Here is a 21,422-nt window from a genome sequence, read left to right as displayed (position 1 = left end):
TGAGAAACTACGCTGGAGTTTATTTTTCTTGAGCTCAAGGGCATATCATTGGTATTTAGTAGGGGTGTGCAAAAAAATCGATTCACAATTGTATCGCGATTCAAGCTCTACCGATTCAAAATCGATTTCGACAAGATCAAAATTTCTTTTTTTTCATTTTTTTATTGTATGTATACTGCAATCACATGGGAAAAGTAAGTACATTTACATACATACATTTACATACATGTGAATCGTTTTTTTAATCGAGAATGGTTTTTGAAATCGAAAATCGATTTTGAATCGAATCTTGAGCCTAAAAATCGATGTTGAATTGAATCATGACATTTTCTGAATCGTGCACCCCTAATATTTAGGTAGGAAAGAAGCAACTCTGATCACTAACTCTGTGACCATGAAGCAGAAGTAAACCGAAGATGAGAAGAGAGGAAAGAAGGTAATGATGGGGAATTGAGATTAATGATGTCCCATTATTGACAGGCGATCAGAAAGAAAGAGAAAATGACGAATGGTGGGAGATATGATAGCAAAAGAAGAAGAGTGGAAAAGATGAGATGGAAAGAAGAGAGAGGGGAGAAAGAAAGACGAGTGAAAAAGAGAAAGCGGGTAAGAGAGCATCTCTGACCTCTGGCAGTCAAAGTCAGTGGGTGTCTCTCCAGCGCTCCCCTAGGAGCCGTCTCTACCAGAGCATTAATTAGCCATTAACTCAGACACGGGCCAGCATGGACAAATGCTGTCACCACGCACGTGTGTGTGCGTGCACACGCGCTAAATCTCTCCTGGATATGTTTTTGTGTGAAGATATGAAAGACTGTTTTTACTGGGAAGCAGTATGCATAAATTGCCATACATTTTCAGAGATGTCTCTGAGTTACAGGTCACAATTGGACAGTGCTTGTGTATGTGCGCATTTGGGTCCAGATGCAGATAGAGAATAGCTAATGAAGCTATTAGTTACAGTAGATACATATTTTCTCTTATAGTTTAATCAAGAAGTAATCAAGAACAAGTGTGCCCTCATTGTGCATGATCAAAAATGACAGAATTTGTGGCAGATTTTACAAGTCAAAAACCCAAAGTTATCACTGTTTAGAGAAATTACTGCTAATCATGATGTGTGATAAGTTCCGGTGGCAGTAAATATCCAGCCTACAGATTGCTCTGAACATGGGCATCTAGTAACTGCCAGTCTGTGCAGTTATCTAGCCGGAAAGTTGCTTCGGTTCCCTGAATTGAGTCTATAAAGTCACCTAGTTTCTTCTTAACATGCAATATCGAACACACAACAGAGGGATACCAGACAATCCAATGATGATGTCCTCCATGGACATTTAGTCACACGTTAAGACTAAACTTTCATGCCCAACACTGCATCCCCTTCTCTGCAAATCACTGCAGCGCTTTAAGTGGTTTGCTTGATTTATCAGACTGTGATCTTAAGAGCAGTTTCCAGCGTGTGAAGCAGTGGGGGTGAGAGTCAGCACCTCAAAATCTAAGGCCATGGTACTCTGCCAGAAAACAGTGGATTGCTCCCTTTGGGTGTTTGTGAGTCACTGCACCAAGTGAAGGAGTTCAAGTGTCTTGGGGTCCATCCACATGTTCATGTTCATGAGTGAGATCAACTGGTGGATAGGTGCTGCGTCAGCAGTGATGCGGATGCTGAACTACACAGTTGTGGTGAAGAGCTCCCAAATTTACCAGTCGATCTAAGTTTCTCCTCCCTCACCTATAGTCATGAGCTTAAGGTAATGACAGGAAGAATGAAATCAGAGTTACAAATGGCAGAAATGAGTTTTCTTCAGTGGGTTGCTGGGCTCACCCCTGTAGGGTAAGGAGCTCAGAAATTAGGAAGGAGCTGAAGTAGAATCACTCAGGAACTTTATTTGCAGAGATTGAGGCTTGATTTTTACTTGACTTTGGCTCAAAATAGTGATTTTGAATTGGATTGATTTTGTGTGGGGAAACTGCTGTGATAGGCATTTGAAAGCATTGTTACAGCCGGAGTAATTTTGCACAAGGTTTCCAGGGATTTGAATTTGCATTTGCATTATTCTTGTTATCACAAGATTCTTGAAGGGACTGAAAAAAACTGACCAGCATATGTACAATTTCAATGTCATCACATGCAATGTCCATCTTTTCCATTGCATTAATGTGCCAGGCTGCAGTTTACCTATCCTCTTTACTCTTTTAGTTTGTCTTCTTCCCTTGTTCTTGCATTCCGTCTATTTTCCCTTTACTGTAAAGTCCAATAAAAGAAAGCCTTGCTTAGTGCCTTCCCCCTCCTCCTCCTGCTGCTGCTGCTTCCTTTTCAATCTAGCAGTGTGTGAGGTGAGATTACAATCAGACTTTTGTCATCAGTGAATCATTCAAATGGCGGAGGAAGAGGCAGAGTGAAAGAGGACGAGAGTCAATGATCTCTGATGGCAGCGGTGGCGCAGCTAACGATTTCCATCTAATTGCTCCTCCTCCACTTCTTGAGAGTGGCGAGGGATGAAGAGAAGAGGACGGGAGAGGGACAGAGAGAGAGAGAGATAGAACGAGCGCGAAAGAGAGAGAGAGAGAATGAGAGAGAGAGACAGAGAGAGAGAGAGAGAGAGAGAGAGAGAGAGAGAGAGCGTGCAAATAATGACAAGCCATTCAGGCTTCAACACTCACCTCTGATAATGATGGGATTGTCAGGCCTATTTGCTCTAAGATCGTCCACCTCCTTTTTGTCTCTCTATCCTCACCCTCCTCCCCCCCTCCAATATATTCACCTCAGTCTAACTTGACTTATTTCCTTCATATAGAATACACAATAGAAAAGAAAAAACACTACAGGATTTTTTCTTTTTGCCTTCTTTGGTCTGTAAAAAAAGCGAGTTTGTTCCATTCAGCTGTTCTAATACTACTGTATTACTGGCCTGATTTCTCCCTGTCGGTTCATGTTTAGGCCTTTATTTTTATAGGACAGCTGAAGACATGAAAGGGGAGAGAGAGGGGTAATGACATGCAGCAAAGGGCCGCAGGCCGGAGTCAAACCAGTGGCGTCGAGGAGTAAACCTCTCTATATGGGCGTGTGCTCTACCAAGTGAGCTACCCAGGTGCTCCCTGTCGGTTTATGTAATCATTTTTGCATTCCCTTCCACAGTTTTTCAGCCACCACTGATTTTTTCCATTAACCCTAACCCTCCCAAGTAGATACAGTACATATTTGACCACGGAACACCTTTTAGCTCTAACTTTGTTTGTGACAAACATAGCCTTGTATCTACACTAAATGTTTGTGAATTAAAACTAAAGTGACATTAACGCCAGAAATCTGGGAGTCATTTTGATTCAAATCTGAACTTTGATAGCCAAGTACAAAGACATATTCAATATTGCTAAAATCCAACCATCTCTGCCTGATGCTGACCAGGAGAATGTAATCACATCAGATCGAAATTAAATAACTTTTATTTAATAATATGTCATACATCTTTTGAGACTTGAGGCCTAAAGTGGCAGATTTCCTGGGATTTCCTTTTTGATGATTACTGCCAGTTTATCAAGTATAAAATGTCTTGACTCCATAATTCTGCGTTTGTTTATCTCCACGAACCTGCACAAGGAACCAGGAGAGGAGCACCGAGGCCCAGGGGTTACCACTGTGGGATGTCTTCTTAGCCGGAGATAGCACCTTACCTGCAGGGATGAAAATAAATCTTGCATGAAATATTTTCTGTAGCAGCAACTTCCATTTAACAATATCACCATTGACCTTTAAAACCCACATCAGAGAAACCCGGGATAAATTCATGTACTGAAAGGTTTAATCAAAGAAAGAACGTAATGAACTACCAACCTTGGGTTTAATGGACACTTTCTTATGCAACATTCTCTATCAAATGTCAGCAGGCATTTACTGTATTCCCAACACTGAACAATGGTACACAAGTTTTGACACACTGTGGGCGTTAAGTAAATTAAATACCAGATGTCACTCGCATGATGCCTGTTCACTTGTTAATACTCAAGTTTACCTTGAGCTCTCCTATTGACACCTCCTCCTCACTGCTATTCCTGATGATTTTTGACACTCTACCTACCACAAGTCTCCATGAGATATTGATGTCTTTACTTGGCATGCAAAGATTGCAGCCAGAACACATTTTCTTAGCAATTTACACTAAATAGAATATAAAATAAGGAACAAAATATTGAAAGACTACAGTGTGGTAGAGGTCTGCACGGAACAGTTTTTCAATCCCATACCAGCCCAGTCCTGCAGGATTTATAACAATGAATGCCTGCTCCTGCAGATGTGACATCTGTCTCCTGCCAACTCCTATGGAGATTTTGATCGCTCCTACTTGTGACTGGATATCCCATCCCGCCGGGTAAATAAGACATGTACAAAGACATAATATAAAGAAATGCTAAGGCCGTGTTTAGCACTGTGTGAAAGAACCCAGCCCCCTCAATCATTTCAACAATGCTACACAGACGGCTCCAGTAAAAGAGTTGAACCTGGCTCAACTTTTGATCCAACGCAATGTGATGTCATTTCAAATACATGTAAGAGCGCACTCTTGCACTGCGTGAAAAACACAGATGGTTGCCCTCATGACCCTGTGGAACAGAATGGAAAAACGCCCCCTTTTAATTTCGGCGCGCATGTCAGTCAATCCCAGCTCCGGTCTGGTCCGTCTGGTGTGAGACGCCAGGAGACTTTTGGTACATGAGTGATTGTGTAGATGAAACATCAGATTATGTTGAAAATCAAGCATTATATCAAGTCAAGTCAAATCAAGTATATTCAAATTCCAGTGCTAATCCTAACCTTGAAAACATAACGGTTAAAATGAATTAATTATTTTCCAAACTTTGTACAAACCCTGCTTCGAAGACATGACCTACAGTAAGAAACAGGAACTAAAAATAACATTAAATGCTTAAAGTTGTAGCGAAAATTGAAACAAAATGGTAACTGAAACAACAAACAAATGGAGTGTGTTCCTGTTCCTTTTATAATTCATGAGGTTTCCTATAGCAACAGATACAGATTCTGGAACATCAAACCTCAGAGCGGCAATGACCCTGTTTCAGTTTACAAATCAGATCACATTTGGACTAGGGCTGGCAATTTCTTCTGTTACTGACATTTAAACAAAATTTATGTAATTAACTGCACTTCTATTCAAGACAAGAGAGGGCGAGAGAGAGGGAAAGCGAGTGGGCGGGCGAGACATCGAGGGAGACAAACTAAGCTGGCACTTAACTTTATTTCATACCTTACAGGGCTGTTTGGTTTATTGGAAGACAACTCAAATACATACAGCCTCGTGACAATGAAATTTGTAATGAATCCTGTGGCAGATCTTTACAGTAGAGGTTCACAGCAAGAATGAAAGACAGACAGGACGGGGGGTGGGGAGGAGAGAGGTGACGGTTGGTGGAGGGGGAATCAGAATTTAAAACTAAAATTTCACAGCTGATGAAGGATGGGAATTAAATCAGTGAGACTTTAAAGTCAAATGTGGCTGAGAGTAGTATAGCAGACTGAGTGTTGGAGGAATGCAGAACCAAGTCAAAGGAGTAAGAGATTAGGGAGTTATAGAGAAGAAAGAAATGGAAGATGTGTGTGATGTCATGTGTGTGAGTGTGTGTGTGTGTGTGTGTGTGTGTGTGTCACTCTGTTTGCATAGGACAGTGGCAAGGTTGCACTGTGAGTAGCATGCATGAATGACAACAACAAGAACAGCACACACACACACACACACACACACACACACACACACACACACACACACACACACAGTGTGGTCATACTAAACATTTCATCCCTTCTACAAGAACATTACACATTTATGGTTCCACAGTCATTGACTCTTAATTAAAGAGATTAATCTAAGTTAACCCTTTGGCTGAACAGACAGCTGAACTAGAGCCACCTGCCTTTGCTCCGTCTGATCACTCCACAGAGGAACTCGAACAAATACAGCCATTTACCTTCCCTGACACACGCACGCACACACACATGCGCACACACGCGCGTGCGCGCACACACACACACACACACACACACACACACACACACACACACACACACACACACAGAAACAGGCCAAATCAATTTGCAATAGACTTAACAAAGAAGCAGAGGACGGGATAAGGAAGTTGCTCACAGTCATTAATAATGACAAAGCAGCAGGCAGCATGGATTCACACGGAGAAGCAGAGAGAGATGGGAATCGCTTGATATAGGAATGACTATGGGAATAACTTCATGGCTAACATGCCGACTCAAGGTGTTTGTGTGTTAAACCTTTCAGGGACATTAAGTTATGTTGCTCATTGCTTAATTAGTTTCTTAAAATACACCACACATACAATACATACGTAAGGGTTCAGTATTCCTGAAATGAAATAGTTCATATTAACATGTCATCAAACCATGTCTGAAGGCAAATGTGTTTATACCGGTTTAATAATGGCTACTCTTAAGGATGGGGCCAAAATCCTGCTATCATAGCCTTCTCATGGCTCCATCACACTGCCCTTGTAATCTCTCTCCAAAAGCTCTGTCTTTTGCATGTCTTTGTAGTCTGAAAGTTATGCATCAAACAGAAAGGGATAAGGTCCCTGCACCTTAGGACAGTCTCTCCTCTAAGACAATCAGAGGGCCCTATTTTAACGATCTGAAACGCAAGTAGCTTTGTGGGCAGATCTCACGGGCGCCGTTGCTATTATGCCGGTGGGATAAATGACTCTTGCGCCCGAAGCAAATCTAAAATGGGTTGGTCTGAAGTAGCTACATTACTCATAGGTGTGGTTTGGGCGTAACGTGCAATAAACCAATCAGAGCGTTATCTCACATTCCCTTTAAAAGCAGGCGCGCTTGTTCCATGGCAGATTGCTATTATAATGGAGGATTTTCTAGGCACACGCTCTTAATACAACCATGGGTGCACGCCAGGAGCGGTTCACAGCCGAGGAGACCGACGTTTGCTATTGATTTTTCTTTTTGACAAAATGTAAATAAAGAAATGTCACAAAAAACATACTTTCCGATGTTTTGGGCTCACTCTCACTGAATCACGAGGTTATGAATGCATGGTGATATTTTTGCAATGTAGTCTAACATTAGACCGAGATTACCACTATAGACGATGCAGCTCTTCTGTCTCTCCTCTCCCATGCAGCTCCTGGGCATTTGGGTTAAGTGGCATCGGCACATGCAGTTCAACATCACATCTCCTTAATGTCATCAACACATCTATGATTCATGGACATGTTGTGTAAAACAAGGTCATATTTTTCCTTGTATTTATGTATGGTTTGCAAAAATGGGAACTGCTGGGTCCGTGAAATGAAAGAAGCAAAGTGTATGCGCGGTGCGCACACTCTACATTACGGCCAAGCATGCACCCTTAAAATAGCATCTGAATAACACGCCACTGACTTTAGACTAGGTTTTTCCTGGTCTGTGGCAGAATTGTTTTCTGAAACTGCAAAATAGCACAAGGGAACGTTTGCGTCGGAACACGCCTCCTCTGATTGCTGAACCGCCCCCAGGAGCGCAAGTTCATTCCCTAATTTACTGACGGGAGTCTGTGGAGGGAAAAGTCCGCTGTGCGTCGGGTGTAAAATAGGAATGATACATGCGTCGGTGTACGAAGTCAATTGTGCTGGGTGCAAGATAGGGCCCATAGTGTACTTGGTTGGCCACAGTAAAAAGTGGCGGGAGTAGCTGTGTGAAGAATTAAAAAAAAGAAAATGAAAATAGAATGGAAAAAGATAGATTGATAGATTCGATAAAAGCATTAAAACCACCAAAAAAGTATATAAAAAGAGTGTCTGAAAATGTATTTTTGTTTAACGTGAAGTGAATATATTATCATGATAAGCCCCATTGAGTCTTATTTTAATCTAAACTTGCTGGTGATATTTAGAATTCAGGAAGTTAGAGAAATTTGTACCTATTTAGAACTCAACGTACTGTGCCAACTGTTGTAAGTTTAATGTAAGTGGTATTTTTTTTAATCACTTTTTTTTTTTTTTACATATAGTATAATATCTATGTTTTATGGAGGGTGCAAAATTCTGAGAATTTTCAAAGTTGGAAATTTTCCATGGGAATTAACGGGAAAAAACGGGAATTAATGGGAATAAACTGGATATTTTTAATATAGCTTGTTATAATACTGTTAGTCTATATCAGGGAACTTAAATGTAGTTGAAAAAACCCCATCTTGCAGGATAATCTTGGTTAAAACAACCTGATTTACTGTAATGCAACTTCAGTTGAATGTTCTCCCTATATTCGTCAATGACATGCACGCACGCAGTAATCAGCATAGGCTACTACATACTTTTTTGCTATTAACCTATTTGTGTTAATTGTATAGCCCACTTGTTCTTGATGGGCTGGAAACAATAGACAGCTTAGCACGCATATAACCATAACCATAGTAAATCAAAGGCAGCATGCTAGCTACCTTCATATGTTAAGCTAAAGGTCAATGGTTTGGGCTACTATTTAGCCTACTGCAGGCCAGGGCTATTGAGGCCACACCCACTACACAGATCATTCTAGAATCCAACATTCTACAGCAGATTGAAGCTGACTGAAGACAGATTGAAGATAGTACTGCATTTGAGCCCAATGACTACATCCAGTTAAGTAAGTTTTGATTACATTACTGAGGTAAATGATCTATTGTTTTGTGGTTTGGGATTCTGAACAGCGATGCCCGTGCTGCACACACACACACACACACACACACACAGCAGATGCACCTGATTTGCATGAATTACCCAACATTTCCAGTTAATTCTCGTAAATTCCCATTTATTCCCATGAAAGTTTCCAAATTTGAATATCTCCAAAATTCCCCAGCTTAACTTTCCATGAAAAGCGTCCGGACATTTACTGGAAAATGTCCGCCCTTTGCAACCCTAGTTTTATGACACATCTGTGTCATGAAAAATAATTAATAAATCACTCAAACACACAAAAGTAACACACACAAAGTAAATGAAAATGTTGACTTTGTGTTTCCACAGACAGTGTTTCTGTGCTGGATGGATACACAAGGAAATATGTTTTTACTAAAAAAGACTGTAACTCTGTAACTCACTTGATTTGACACATCATGGTAATGGTACAAAAATAATCCCTCTCAATCATCATTTATGACCCACCAGAAGTGTTTTGGGCTGTCTGGTTCTGCAGAGACTGTGCACACTGCTTGTATTTTCTCTTTTCTTCATATTTTTCTGTGTGTGGGACGTTTATGGGCATCAATAAAGAGCCTCTGGGCCCCATATGGGTGTGTAATCCCCAGCCAATAACAGCGTGCAGGTTGTGCAGCTAGTTCTTATTCCTAGATATCGCCACTTTGTCACATCCCTCTGCCTTACATACAGACTCACAGGTGTAACCCACACACACACACACACACACACACACACACACACACACACACACACACACACACACACACACACACACACACACACACACACAGACAGGATGAACAATCAGAAAATAACTTTTTATTTCTCCGATTCACTGCTTTCTTCGTGGCTCCTTTATTCACTCTCTAGCTGCATATCCTACTGAAGTATTTTAGCTTCTGAGCTATGACGTGAAGTGCTAGTAAGTGGACTTTGAGTTCAAATGATATTGTCCAATGAGACCATTCAAAGTATTCAACAGAAAGCCATTTTTTAGAAAAAGTTATTTAAACTTTCAATTATGTAATTAACATACAAAAGGGTCTATTTTACTTTGTTCACTGAAATGTTATCAGTGCTGCTCGTCTCAGTCCCAAAGCCCGTCTGCCTCTATCCCCCAACAAGAACTCTAACAGCAGTTTTAGAGGACATTTCTCCCCAGCAGGAAAATATTGTGCTACCTACCAAACAGGTCGTCCCTGGCCAGGGCGTAGAGGATGCGTGAGGCTCCGATGAGGTTGCTCATGGCAGCGGAGAAAGTGGAGGAATAAACCCCGATGGTGACAAAGGGGTTCCAGATGTTGATGTCTCTTAGGAAGCTGTAATCCCTCTGAAGCAGGACACTGTAAAGATATAGAGAATACAATTGAAGAGATCACTTTAAAAAAAACTGCATTGAAGTTTAGTTCTGGCATTTACTACGAACCAAGTACAAAGAAAACCATTTGTTTTTTTCAGTTTATGTCTGTGGCATCTTTAGTTTCATTTGATAGTTTTAAGTAGAAATAAATAAACGATGGGAAAAAGATGAGGTAGCTTAACTAATTAAGCAACAGATCAATTTCCAGTACATTCGAGTAAATTCCCTCTGCTGATAAAGACCATGTGATACAGTTGAAAGCTGTGTGTTTGTATTTATAGTTATCATTCAAAATAATTAAAATCCATCCAGTGAGAACATGAATGTCTGCACCAAAGGTCTTGGCAATCCAATAGTTCGGTCTGGACCAAAGTGGTGGACCGACCAACTAGACTGACATTGCAACCCCGAAAGCCATGCCACTACCATGGCTAAAGATGAATATTGACCCATTCATTTTCTTGGATTTTTTTTTTTTTATTCTTCTTATTCTTATACAGCACTGCTATTTTAAATATATGTATATAATAGTATAGATATCGGTATCGGTAGACACCCCTCATCTCTATAACCATAAACAGATAACTATTAATTTTATTATATTCATATTGGGAAATAAAAATCAAGTTGTCCAAAGTTGTGTGTCATTTCAAACTCATTTGTTCTAAGGGGCAAACGTGTCCATTGAAAAAGAACATGATTGAAGAGGAAGTGATGATTACTCTGCCAGGGTGCCTAATGATGAGATCGTGGAATAAGGGGCTCACTCCAGTGTGGGTGTGTGTGTGTGGGAGACACCTTGCACTAGACAAGGAGAAAAAGAGATCAGAGTACAAAAACCACAGCAGGGTGTGCATGATTGCAGCCTGCCCCCCACCTCTTTTCAATACATCACAGCTAGAGAGAGGAGAATTAGAGTGCAAAGTGTTTCTCTCTCTCTCTCCTGATCCATCTCAATCTGTCTTTGTGTTTCTCTCTTCCTCTCTCTCTCACACACACACACACACACACACACACACACACAATCTTTTCCCCTCCCTCATCCCCTCCATCTCTCTCATCATGGTGTTTTTAAAACCCATTTAAGTTTTTTTTCTAGTTTTCTCTCTCAGTTCTCCCCCTCTCTATTTATTTCTACTTGTACCAATTCTCTCTCTCTCTCAATTAAGAGTCTCATCACGTTTTCTTTCAGGTCCAGTGATTTTAATACTTATTATCATGGCCCTTGTTAAGTATTGTTCACTCCATCCAAAGATCTGAGAACACTATTATTTCATACGGAGCCTGAGAGGCAGCGCACACACACACACACACACACACACACACACACACACACACACACACACACACACACACACACACACACACACACACACACACACACACACACACACACACACACACACACTTTTGCATTACAACAAATCAACGAAACAAAGGTTCTGCTGAGAAGTTAACATCACCCTCAAAATTAGGAAATGCCAACTACTTTGTTTATTTGGCGTGTGCGCCTGTGCATGTGTGTGTGCGTGTATATTGCAGTGAAAAGTTTAAGAACCATTCCTGTAATCAGACTCCCTGACATATTCATAACACCAAAGAACTGTTCACTGGTCTGATACGCAGGCACATGATTGGAGAGGAGTCTCATTGTATTTGTTGCACAGAAAAGGAGTTTCGTACACAAAAAGGGGTGCTAAACATGAGTGTTTGTGTGTGTGTGTGTGTGTGTGTGTGTGTGTGAGGTGAGTGATGATGTGGGTCAAAACTTATAGGCTGATTAATAATTTCTCTGACGTGCAGCAGGAGCAAAATAAATCTTGAAAAGCTTGACATTTCCAAACTGGCTCTCAAAAACAAAGCCGCAGCAAACTGGGTGACAGCGATGACAAATAGTGTGTGTGTGTGTGTGTGTGTGTGTGTGTGTGTGTGCATGAGAGCGAGCGAGAGGAAGGTTGTTCATGTGTTGGGTCATAATAGAATGAACAAATATATATATATATATTTTTTTTTTTTTTTAATTTTGTGTTTCTTAATGTGTATTCATTGCCAAGGGTGTATTGCTTATATGGGACTGTGTATGTGTGTGTGTGTGTGTGTGTGTGTGTGTGTGTGTGTGTGTGTGTGTGTAGTAATTATTGATCGGATCATCCAGCTGAAATGAGCTTTGCCATCCAAATAAAGAGGAGAACAAAAGCGCGAGGGAGCTGGTGACAGATTAAAGGAGTTCGTTTAGAGAAGAGGAGGAAACAAAGCTGAACGACTAAAAGGAGCCCGCAGAGATTGTTAGGCCGATTGTTCTCGTTCTTCCCGGCCCGCCCCATCCTTCAGCTCATTTGTTTACCATTTTTATTCATGCCCTCATTTGTGTATTCATGCGCATTCATCTTTTAATCCATCATTTCATGTGTTTGTGCTTCTGATAATTCACCAGCGCTTTGGTCAGACATTATGGATTAATTATCTGCGAGTTTTCAAATGAGATGAAAAATTAAGCACCGCCAAGGAGCGTTTAGGTATATTATTAACAGCAGCATAAAGCTTCTTTTAATCTCAACAGTGCTTAGTCTGCTGTGATCCTGGCCATCTCAGCTCTTAGAGGGCGAGGTCACTCCTCATCACCAGTAACATAACAATTCAGGATCATCTAGTTTAATGATCCTGAAGAAAATGCCCAATAAATGCTAAAGTGGGATCAGAGCTAGTTACTGAGATGGCTCTGGCTTATGGCTAACATCACTGTTACGCTCATTGCACCATTATGTAACCATTTGTGTCTCTGCAATATGGACATGATGGTCCTAGAAGTCAATACTCTGACTCTGTAGAATGCAAAGGTTAGTCCCTCTAATGAATCTCTCCATCAAGATTAGAAGGACAGCATTTATTTTTACTGCTTTTTTTTTTTTTTGGTTTGCCCTTCTCTTCCTGTTTGTATTGTAAACAGGGGTGGGCGGATATGGTGCTGCTGTTTTTTTTTTTTTAGATTATAGCTGATGACAGTCATTATTTGTGCTCTTATATTCAAAAACTAAAAGAGCATTAAAGCTGCACTAATCAATATTTTCTATATCAAGAGTTAATTAAATGATTATGTTTAATGCAAAAGGGGTCGTTCATGGTGATGAACCCCCATTATTGCCCAGTTCTGCACCTCTAAGGTGCTTTTTTAGCCAACTTTAGCTCATTGTTTTGGTTTTTCACCCCCCTTTTCAAGCAGCAGCAGGCAGCTGTTTAGTAGGGCTGTCAATTTCCCCTCTTTAATACTATTCAAATTCCATTCCTTATTTTATTTAATATTCAAATAATATTCAAATAGTAAATGCTCAAATTCATCCTATTATTAATATTTACGACATTACACAGGTTTATGGATCGCCAATGCCACTATCAGCATGTGGTTGTTGTTACACGTTCTGTCAGCTAGAGGGACTACTAACATTACAATACAAACATTTGGAAACAGGTGATTGCTTTCTTATTCACAATAAAACAGCGGGACAAAATTAATGACTTTAAGTTGTCAACTTTAATGTACCTTGGTTCAAGCTTGTGAATAAAATCTTTAAATCCAGACCCCTGCGTGATGTTGATCGGTCTCATATCTTTACAGATGAACCGTGTCAGTTTGTCTGTTATCACCTTTTGGTGGACAGCTGGTAAGTATGAAGGTAAATAGGTAAGCCCCGTGATGAGGAGAGAGGCAGAAAAGAAGTCATTCTTGCCTGTTTTAGCGGCGGTTTCTCGGACAGATCGCCTATCTTGTCAGGGTGTGACGTTGTTAGGTGTGCCCTCAAGTCGCTCTCCGCCATTTTTCATAGTATTGTGATGATGATACCGCGTGGATGTATTAAGGGAACGTGTACGATTGTGATACCATTCAAACACTTTATTGTTCATCAGACGAAACAAAAGCATTTCATTTTCACATGCGTGTAGGCCAAGGCGGCGAGAATAGCAAGATTGCATATCTTTTTTTTTTTAAATACATAAAAAAGCAATACTCGAATAGTAATTTTAGCATTCGAATAGTATTGATTTTTTAAATATTCAAATTATATTCAAATTTCGGAATTCGTTCCAACAGCCCTACTGTACACTACCTGCCGTGTAGCAAACAGCACACCAACAAAGTTAGTGACTAGCTGGTGAAGAAAGTCACACATTCCAACAGTTGAGGAGAGTGAACATTGGATTTCCATTTGTCAGGTGGACCAAAGCAAACACCAAATAAATGCTAATGTTGCTTTGTGTCTGGTGAATGTGCAAAATAGCATTCAAAATGAAATTCAAATTCAAATGATATCTTAAGAGTTGAGCTGCTCCAGAACAAGTGGCCAGAAAAAAATAAATGGCTGCAGCTTTAAAGATCCCATGAAATGGTATTATTATTTCCTTAACATGATATATTTCCTTTTTGAAACAGGATTATTTGGAACGAAACATTAGACAGTAAGGAATAGGGATGGGTAGCGAAACCCAGTATTAAACGGGCCCCGATGCAAAATTATTAAAGCATAAACCATAGTATTGATAAGCGCCAAGATTACAGGTTCTTTTATCGGCACTTTTTAACGTTTTGGTATAATGTATTACCACGCTGCAGCATCTTCTCTGCTCTGTGTCGGGGATGAGCTCCTCCAACTACAATCGTTAATGTAAGTGCAATAAAAACTTTGCGAGTAAAAAGCCAATACTTTATCAATGCACCATCTGTCCGCAGTATCTCATCCACCGCAATGCTTTTTTTGTTTGTTTTTTAACAATGTCTTTATTGATTTTTGTTTACACTACCGCTATGTTTTACACAAGCACAGCACGCTAGCTCGGCTAAAAGCAAATTGTTAAAAACAAGCAAAAACACAAAAGCTGTCTGTATGTAGTCTGTTTTGGTAAGCTTGCCACGTATCTTAAAATTTGGCAAATCCTTGTAAACTTAGCTGCTGGCTTCTAGTGAATATGTATTACGTTTCTAAGCTTAATTTATTGATATGATATGAATGAATGTTTAACTGGGAAGTTCTGGAAGTTAATTTCTGGCCTCAAGGTACTCACGGAATTAACTTTAAAGATCATTTTTGGGGTATTTTAGCCTTTAATAGACAGGACAGCTGTAGACGGGAAAGGGGGGAGAGAGGGGGAAGCAATGCAGCAAATGGCCGCAGGTCGGACTCAAACCCTGAGCCGCCGCGTCAAGGACTGAACCTCTGCACATGGGCGCCTACTCTACCAGGTGAGCTACCCAGGCCCCCGATGGAATTAACTTTAATTAGTGACAGCTGATATGACCTGTCGCAGCACGTTTTGTCATTTTAACCGGCGAAAGCATCAGTCAACGCTGGCTAACAATGAGAAGCTGCTGTCTGAATGTTTTGTACACTGCTCTTTGCAAGTAAGAAAGACATATTTAAAAAATGAATGGTTGAAATCAAAGCAGCATAGGTGATATAGTCTCTACTATGGGTCAAGCTCCAAAACACTGGATCCTACATACAGCTTGACGTCATTCATTAGTTGTCTTATATTAAGTCTCAAGCCCAAACCGAGGTACCCCTGATAGCATCACTATGACATCATCAGGGTTGTTTTTTTCAAACTTTTAAAAGCTCCTCCAGAGCTTCAGAAGACATTATATAGCTGTTTTCACAGGCTAGTAATTGGTGGAATGTCCCTTGAATGGCCTTTTTTTAAGGTCAATAAGATATTTACATAGATCATGTGATTGAGTACTGATGATATCGAGTCATCAACAGAATCAAACCAAGACGTATTTCAAGGTTTCTGGTCTTAAATGAAAACTAATGAGTAAGTATGCTTTGTAAAAGCCTTCATCCTAACCAAAACTTAATTGAATGTATAAAAATATAAAGGCAACACCTCAGCAGCAGACAAGAAAAGGTGACAATTCTATGTCCCAATTTTCCACCATGCCAGTGGGGGAAAAACAAAGAACTCCTTCGGCAAGCAGAGCCAGTGGCAAAATCCTCAGAGCACACTTCAGAAAACTGAATAGTAACAGCCTGAACATGCTTTACAGCCTGCATCTGGCCCGGTGTGCTTTAAGAGCTCAGGCCTCCTAAGGTTACTACACACCGAGCCGATAATCGGCCGTTGGACAGTCTGGCGAGGTCGGTGACTCGAGTCTGTTCGGTGTGTTCCGTGCCGTCGTCCGTCCGAGGGGCCATCGGCCTTCATTTTGGCCGATTTGACATGTATAATCGGTGGGGCGGGCACTGCCAGCAGTCGGACTCAAATGACCCATCTGATTGGTAGAGTGCTAACCCGGAAACAGGGAGCGGAATGGGTGTGACTAGAGTCTCTCAAAATCTGATGAAAATCTTTTAAACTGACCTTTGTCGATCTGAAATGAAGACAGATTCAGCAACTGCATGGCCTAGTTCTCGCTTAAAATGTTTTCAGAAACACGTTTCGTTGAACTATTTTAGTACAATATGAGATCGTATTCTAAACAACACACCATGACAGTCTGTCTTTGAATTTCCGGAGAAACCAGACCCACGTGATGCGTTCGTCAAATCAGCTGCCGGTTTTCATTTTTGGGCGACAATACAGATTAGCGCTGCTTGCTGTTATGGAGACGTATGACATCTCGTCGCTTTGATGTGTTCCGAGGCACTTTTTTGACAAACTCGGGGATAGGGCTGAGACGATTCGTCGACGTAGTCGACGTCATCGATTACGTAAATGCATCGACACAAATAATTTGCGTCGATGCGTCGCGTTTCTTTAACTGTCTACGAGCGTCATTCACGTGTAAATCTAAAAATAGCAGGGTTTCCCGCAGCACTTTGCAGTTTAGGCAGCCACCAGCCTGCCACCTGAACTACGTCGGATCAAAAAAAAAATAAAAAAGCATCTGAGCGCGTAAGCGCAAGCTTATCTGTCCTGTCTGCATATTGACAGACAGCGGAGCTTCGACACACACACACAGACACGTGCGCGCGCAGAGGTGCGGGAGAACTACGTCAGCTCTGAAGTTATGTTGAAGTCCCAGAGAGTCACTGTAATGCTGATAAAGTGGTTTCAAGTAAGGTTACAGTCTTCAAAACTTCACACAGACAGCGTTTGCTGCAATATGATATTAATGGCCAGCCGAAAGCGTTGGCGGTGACACTTCCTCCTGAGACATCCACAACAGTGGTTTCTGTGCCCTGGTGACTGACTGAGGTTGTAAGGCAAGGCAACTTTATTTCTACAGCACCTTTCAGCAGCAAGGCAATTCAATTACATTCCTTTGCACTTAAGTTAGTTCTCCATTAGTTCAATGTTAACAACAGGGCAGTCACCAAGACTATTGTTAAAAGGTTTGTGTCATTATGCAGTGTGCACTAAAAAGTCTTTGTTGTTTACCTTCCTTTGCATTTTATTTAGTTCAATTATTACAGTTCGGATTGGTACCAATCCTGAGTATCTGACTGGCACACCCCTATCCAAAAGTACAACCAGTTTTATTAATGTTACTCTGAGTGAGCAGTGTTACCAGAATTTTTTAATTTTGATAACTGTTTTGATTCACAACTAAGGTCGAAAATAAAAGTTTTGTGTTTAATGTATTTTTGTTGATGTTGAAATGGATTTTAAGACAGCAAAGCAAATACAGGCTACTCTTTTTGCACTTGCTCTGTTTACTTTAAGTTTTTATTTTTGTATTCCTCCTGAAAGTGACTTTATTTTGGCTTCAGGTTGCACTACAAATTCATTTTACTTGAAAGCAGTGTTAAACAATTTTAATAAATAGAGATTTGAACCTTATTGAAATTTGTTTTGTGTAAATTGTTAATAATTGAGCAATGGGAAAATAATCGCTAATTGAAAAATGAATCGTTAGATTAATCGAAAAATTAATCGATAGATTAGTCGACTAATCGAAAAAATAATCGCTAGATTAATCGTTTAAAAAATAATCGTTTGGGACAGCCCTACTCGGGGAGACTGATCAGTCCAACTGCCTTTTCTGCCAAGGGTCGGCCATCTGGTCCGTGTGTCTGGACCTTTAGAGACGACTGAATCGACTCCATAGCAACAAATGCACCAGCACATAACCTTACCCTTTACTGCTGGGATTTAATGTTGGTCTTTAGCCTTACTTCACCTTGACCTTGTAGGTACTTTTAGAGTGTAGCCACGGTACACAGGGGGTGAGGAAGAGATATACAGACACATAAAGAAACAGCAGAGGAAAAGGAGCAAACAGAAGGTAAAAGGGAGGCAGAGAGAGGTTGTAAGAGCCAGAGAGAGGGAGAGAGAGGAAGAGGTAAGTGCTCTCAGGGGAGAAGACTGTGGTTAAGTATTATTAAATGAGATCAATAACTAACGAGGCCTCTGTGCACACACACGCACGCACCCTTCTCTCCCCTCCCAACACTTCACATGTACTCTGCACATCATAGCTTTTTCATAGCCCTGTCTTCCCATGGTACTCTCATCTTGTTTTACGGATCCAATTTTTTTCTCCAATTTTTAGCCTCTCTATTCAGTGGCAACTGGCAATTTCCAGCCATTTGTTTGTTTTACTCCATCATCTCTCCACGATGCTTCTAACTAGGGGCTGACTGATATGGGATAGCAATTGACAACCATTTTATTTTCCGATATTCAGGGTCAAACAGCCCTCAGGAAAAGCCTGTACACCATCACGGCAATATAAAAGTCCCCAGTGAAACACAAAACACAAACATAAGCCCCTTTCACAGATGCACTGCAACCCTGAACTTATCTCGACAGTACCGAGAGCCAGGGACGTGCACAGACATTTTGGGGGACAGACAAAAAAAAATTTCCACCGAGCACAGCTGCGGTGAGTTCTGGCTGCTCTGCGGCCACCGGAGCTGATCACAGCCACAGACAAAAATGCTTGTGATTCTACCAGACGTGCCGCAGCACATTTCAGAAGCGTTCAGAAGCTTCTCTCTGCTCTGCTTCTGATGGCAAACACTATCGTTACCTGGCTGGCTATCACCAATGAAGACAGGTCAGGGAGACATGACGTCAATTTGCATGTGTTTACTGTGTTTTCTGGGTGAGGTAGAGGCTTGCGCGGTCTTGCAGAATTGGAACTTAAATGCAGTTGTTGAGCATTACAACACGCTTATATTTGAGAATGTATGCCATGGGCCACATAAAAAAAACTAAAGTAGAAAAAGAAATAGAAAAGAAAACGTCTAGCAAAAAGGGCACTTATCTAGTCAGAGGCTAAAAGTGCAGGTGCCTGGGGTCTATCTGTGCACGTGCCTGCCTGGAGGAGCTGTATGTGAGATGGTACATGTCCAAATCAGTTGGGCCAGACATTAAAACGGACTTTACCCTGCCAGCTACCCCGTACAAAGTCAGTGTAATGTCCAATTTTTTTTATTTATTTTTTTTTTTTTTATTGTTTTAACCTCAGAAGGACTGTATGTGTTTGCATGTGTTGTATGTCCTGTTTCTCTTACATCAGGGACCATGTTGGAAAAAAGTGTTTCTCGCTTTTACATGTTATCCCTTGGATACCCCCCCCCTTGTTGTCTTTCTATATCCATAAATAAAACCAACCAATTGAGCCCATGTGTGAATAGAGCAGGTCGTTGTTCGGAGAATTCACAGCGAGCGGGTGTGTGGAAGTGTTGATGAGGTTTCTCAGGCTCGCACCTGACTGGAAGAATACAAACATCCAAGGCTGAAGAAGAAAGGTTTACATGAAGATGACAAAGAAAATGTCTAACTGGTGAGACGACGAGATTTGGGAAATTATGTCATTAAGGGCCTATGCTGAAATAGGCAGAACAAATTCAAGGAAAGGCAAGAGACTTGGTTGTTTAAGAAAGCTCCAGAACCCCTACTCAATGTACCTTGTGGGGAGATTATTTTCTCAACTGATGTTTCCGAGGTTAAGAATGAACTTTGAACCTCTAATTAATCACCATTTAGCTTTGTCTAAGTCATAAAAGGTTTGAATTATAAGACCAAAAACTGGGATTCTCATTGATCTTAGAGAATGGATAGTAAACTTCCCACCCTCATGAGAGATTGCACTGAGCTCGCCCGGCAGTGTCCTCAGGACCGCTCTCTACTCATCAATGCTTGTGTGAACGGTTCAAAAACTTTAATTAAAATACAAGTTAAGTGCTTCCCAAATATGTCAGGTGAGGTATTTAACAATTATAATAAACTGCCTCATCTTTCATGGACACCATGAATGCCAACCCATTTAAAATAAAAATCAAAACCTCTGTCACCCAAATCCTTCCTTTTTCTCCTCCGTCTGTTGCTCATCAATCCTGTGCCTCTCCCTCCAATCCCAGCAGCTTTTAATTCAGACAGAACATGTTGTTGAAGACTTGGCCTGTACTACCACAATTGTTACACCCCAAACTGGGACAGCAGTGAGAAATAGAATAGAGAGGGAGCGAAAATCTCTGCAGTGGAGAGATAGGGGTGAATGACAAAAATATGGAGCATGACTGTGTGGATGGATGGATGAATGATAGACAAGGATGAATGACAGACAAGGAGAGGAGGGAGAAAATGAAGCCAAGAATGCTGCTGTGGGGTGATAGTGCCAAGAGAAACGGATGGGGGAGAGAGAAAAGTAAGGAATGAGGATGAGGGGAGAAGGGATGCTGGACTTGTTGCCTTACAATGGCTACTGTCTGGACAAGGATGAGCAGAAAGCCTGAGAATGAGAGGATATAATGTAAAGACTGAGAGGAATGACAATACTCTAACATACTCTATAGATAAAGATAGTGCATTTCAATCAGCGCCAATAGTACTTCTAAATGGGCGTGGCCTCGTTTGAAAGTGTTGTGAACGTCATGTAGATGGATGAACAGTTATATTTGTATAATATATTTATATTTTCTTTTGCTAACATTAGACATTTACACAGCTAAAAGCTGAAAAGGAGCTTGATCCTGAGACAGAAACAGGTCTTGAACTAATTTTCTTGATTTGTCTGTCTGAAAAATGCCATTTTAGTGTCAGAATGTCCTGGCGATATGTGGCTTGTGAAAAATGGGTCCAATATTAACTTTGGTGACTTTGGGGAAAAATAATCTGTCATAATCTGTGTTCACAATCACTTTCACCCATCACCCATTGGAATCAATACACTCAGGACCTGCCGCTAGTCTCCTAAAGAGGTGTGTGAGTTGGGGTGTCTCCGTTCTAAACTGTCTCTGGTAACACACAAGGTTCCTCAATCTTTTCTGCCAAAAAGGATTAATAACTAAAAATGTATTAATAACTAGAAGGGCAATAAAAAGTGCAGACCTCTGCCAAGGCCAAATGCCCTATCTTGCATTGTTATCCAAAGTGAAAAATTATTTGTGTATCCGCCCGTGACAATACCAGTGAA

The 21,422-nt window shown here is 40.9% G+C and overlaps 1 protein-coding gene across 1 annotated transcript in view; it reads right to left on the bottom strand.

Annotated features, from left to right (window-relative positions):
• Positions 1-21,422, bottom strand: part of LOC116038911 (solute carrier family 12 member 9-like) — a 49,992-nt gene that overhangs the window by 9,917 nt on the left and 18,653 nt on the right. The window contains exons 7-8 of the mRNA XM_036001131.1: positions 9,892-10,049; positions 3,587-3,669 (exon numbers count right to left, since the gene is read on the bottom strand). Of these exons, the coding sequence (XP_035857024.1) occupies positions 3,587-3,669; positions 9,892-10,049 (241 nt within the window). The remainder of the gene's footprint in view (positions 1-3,586; positions 3,670-9,891; positions 10,050-21,422) is intronic.

Source organism: Sander lucioperca, chromosome 5 (genome assembly GCF_008315115.2).
Source record: "Sander lucioperca isolate FBNREF2018 chromosome 5, SLUC_FBN_1.2, whole genome shotgun sequence".
Lineage (NCBI taxonomy): Eukaryota > Metazoa > Chordata > Actinopteri > Perciformes > Percidae > Sander > Sander lucioperca.
This window is presented reverse-complemented; position numbering and strand designations above follow the sequence as displayed.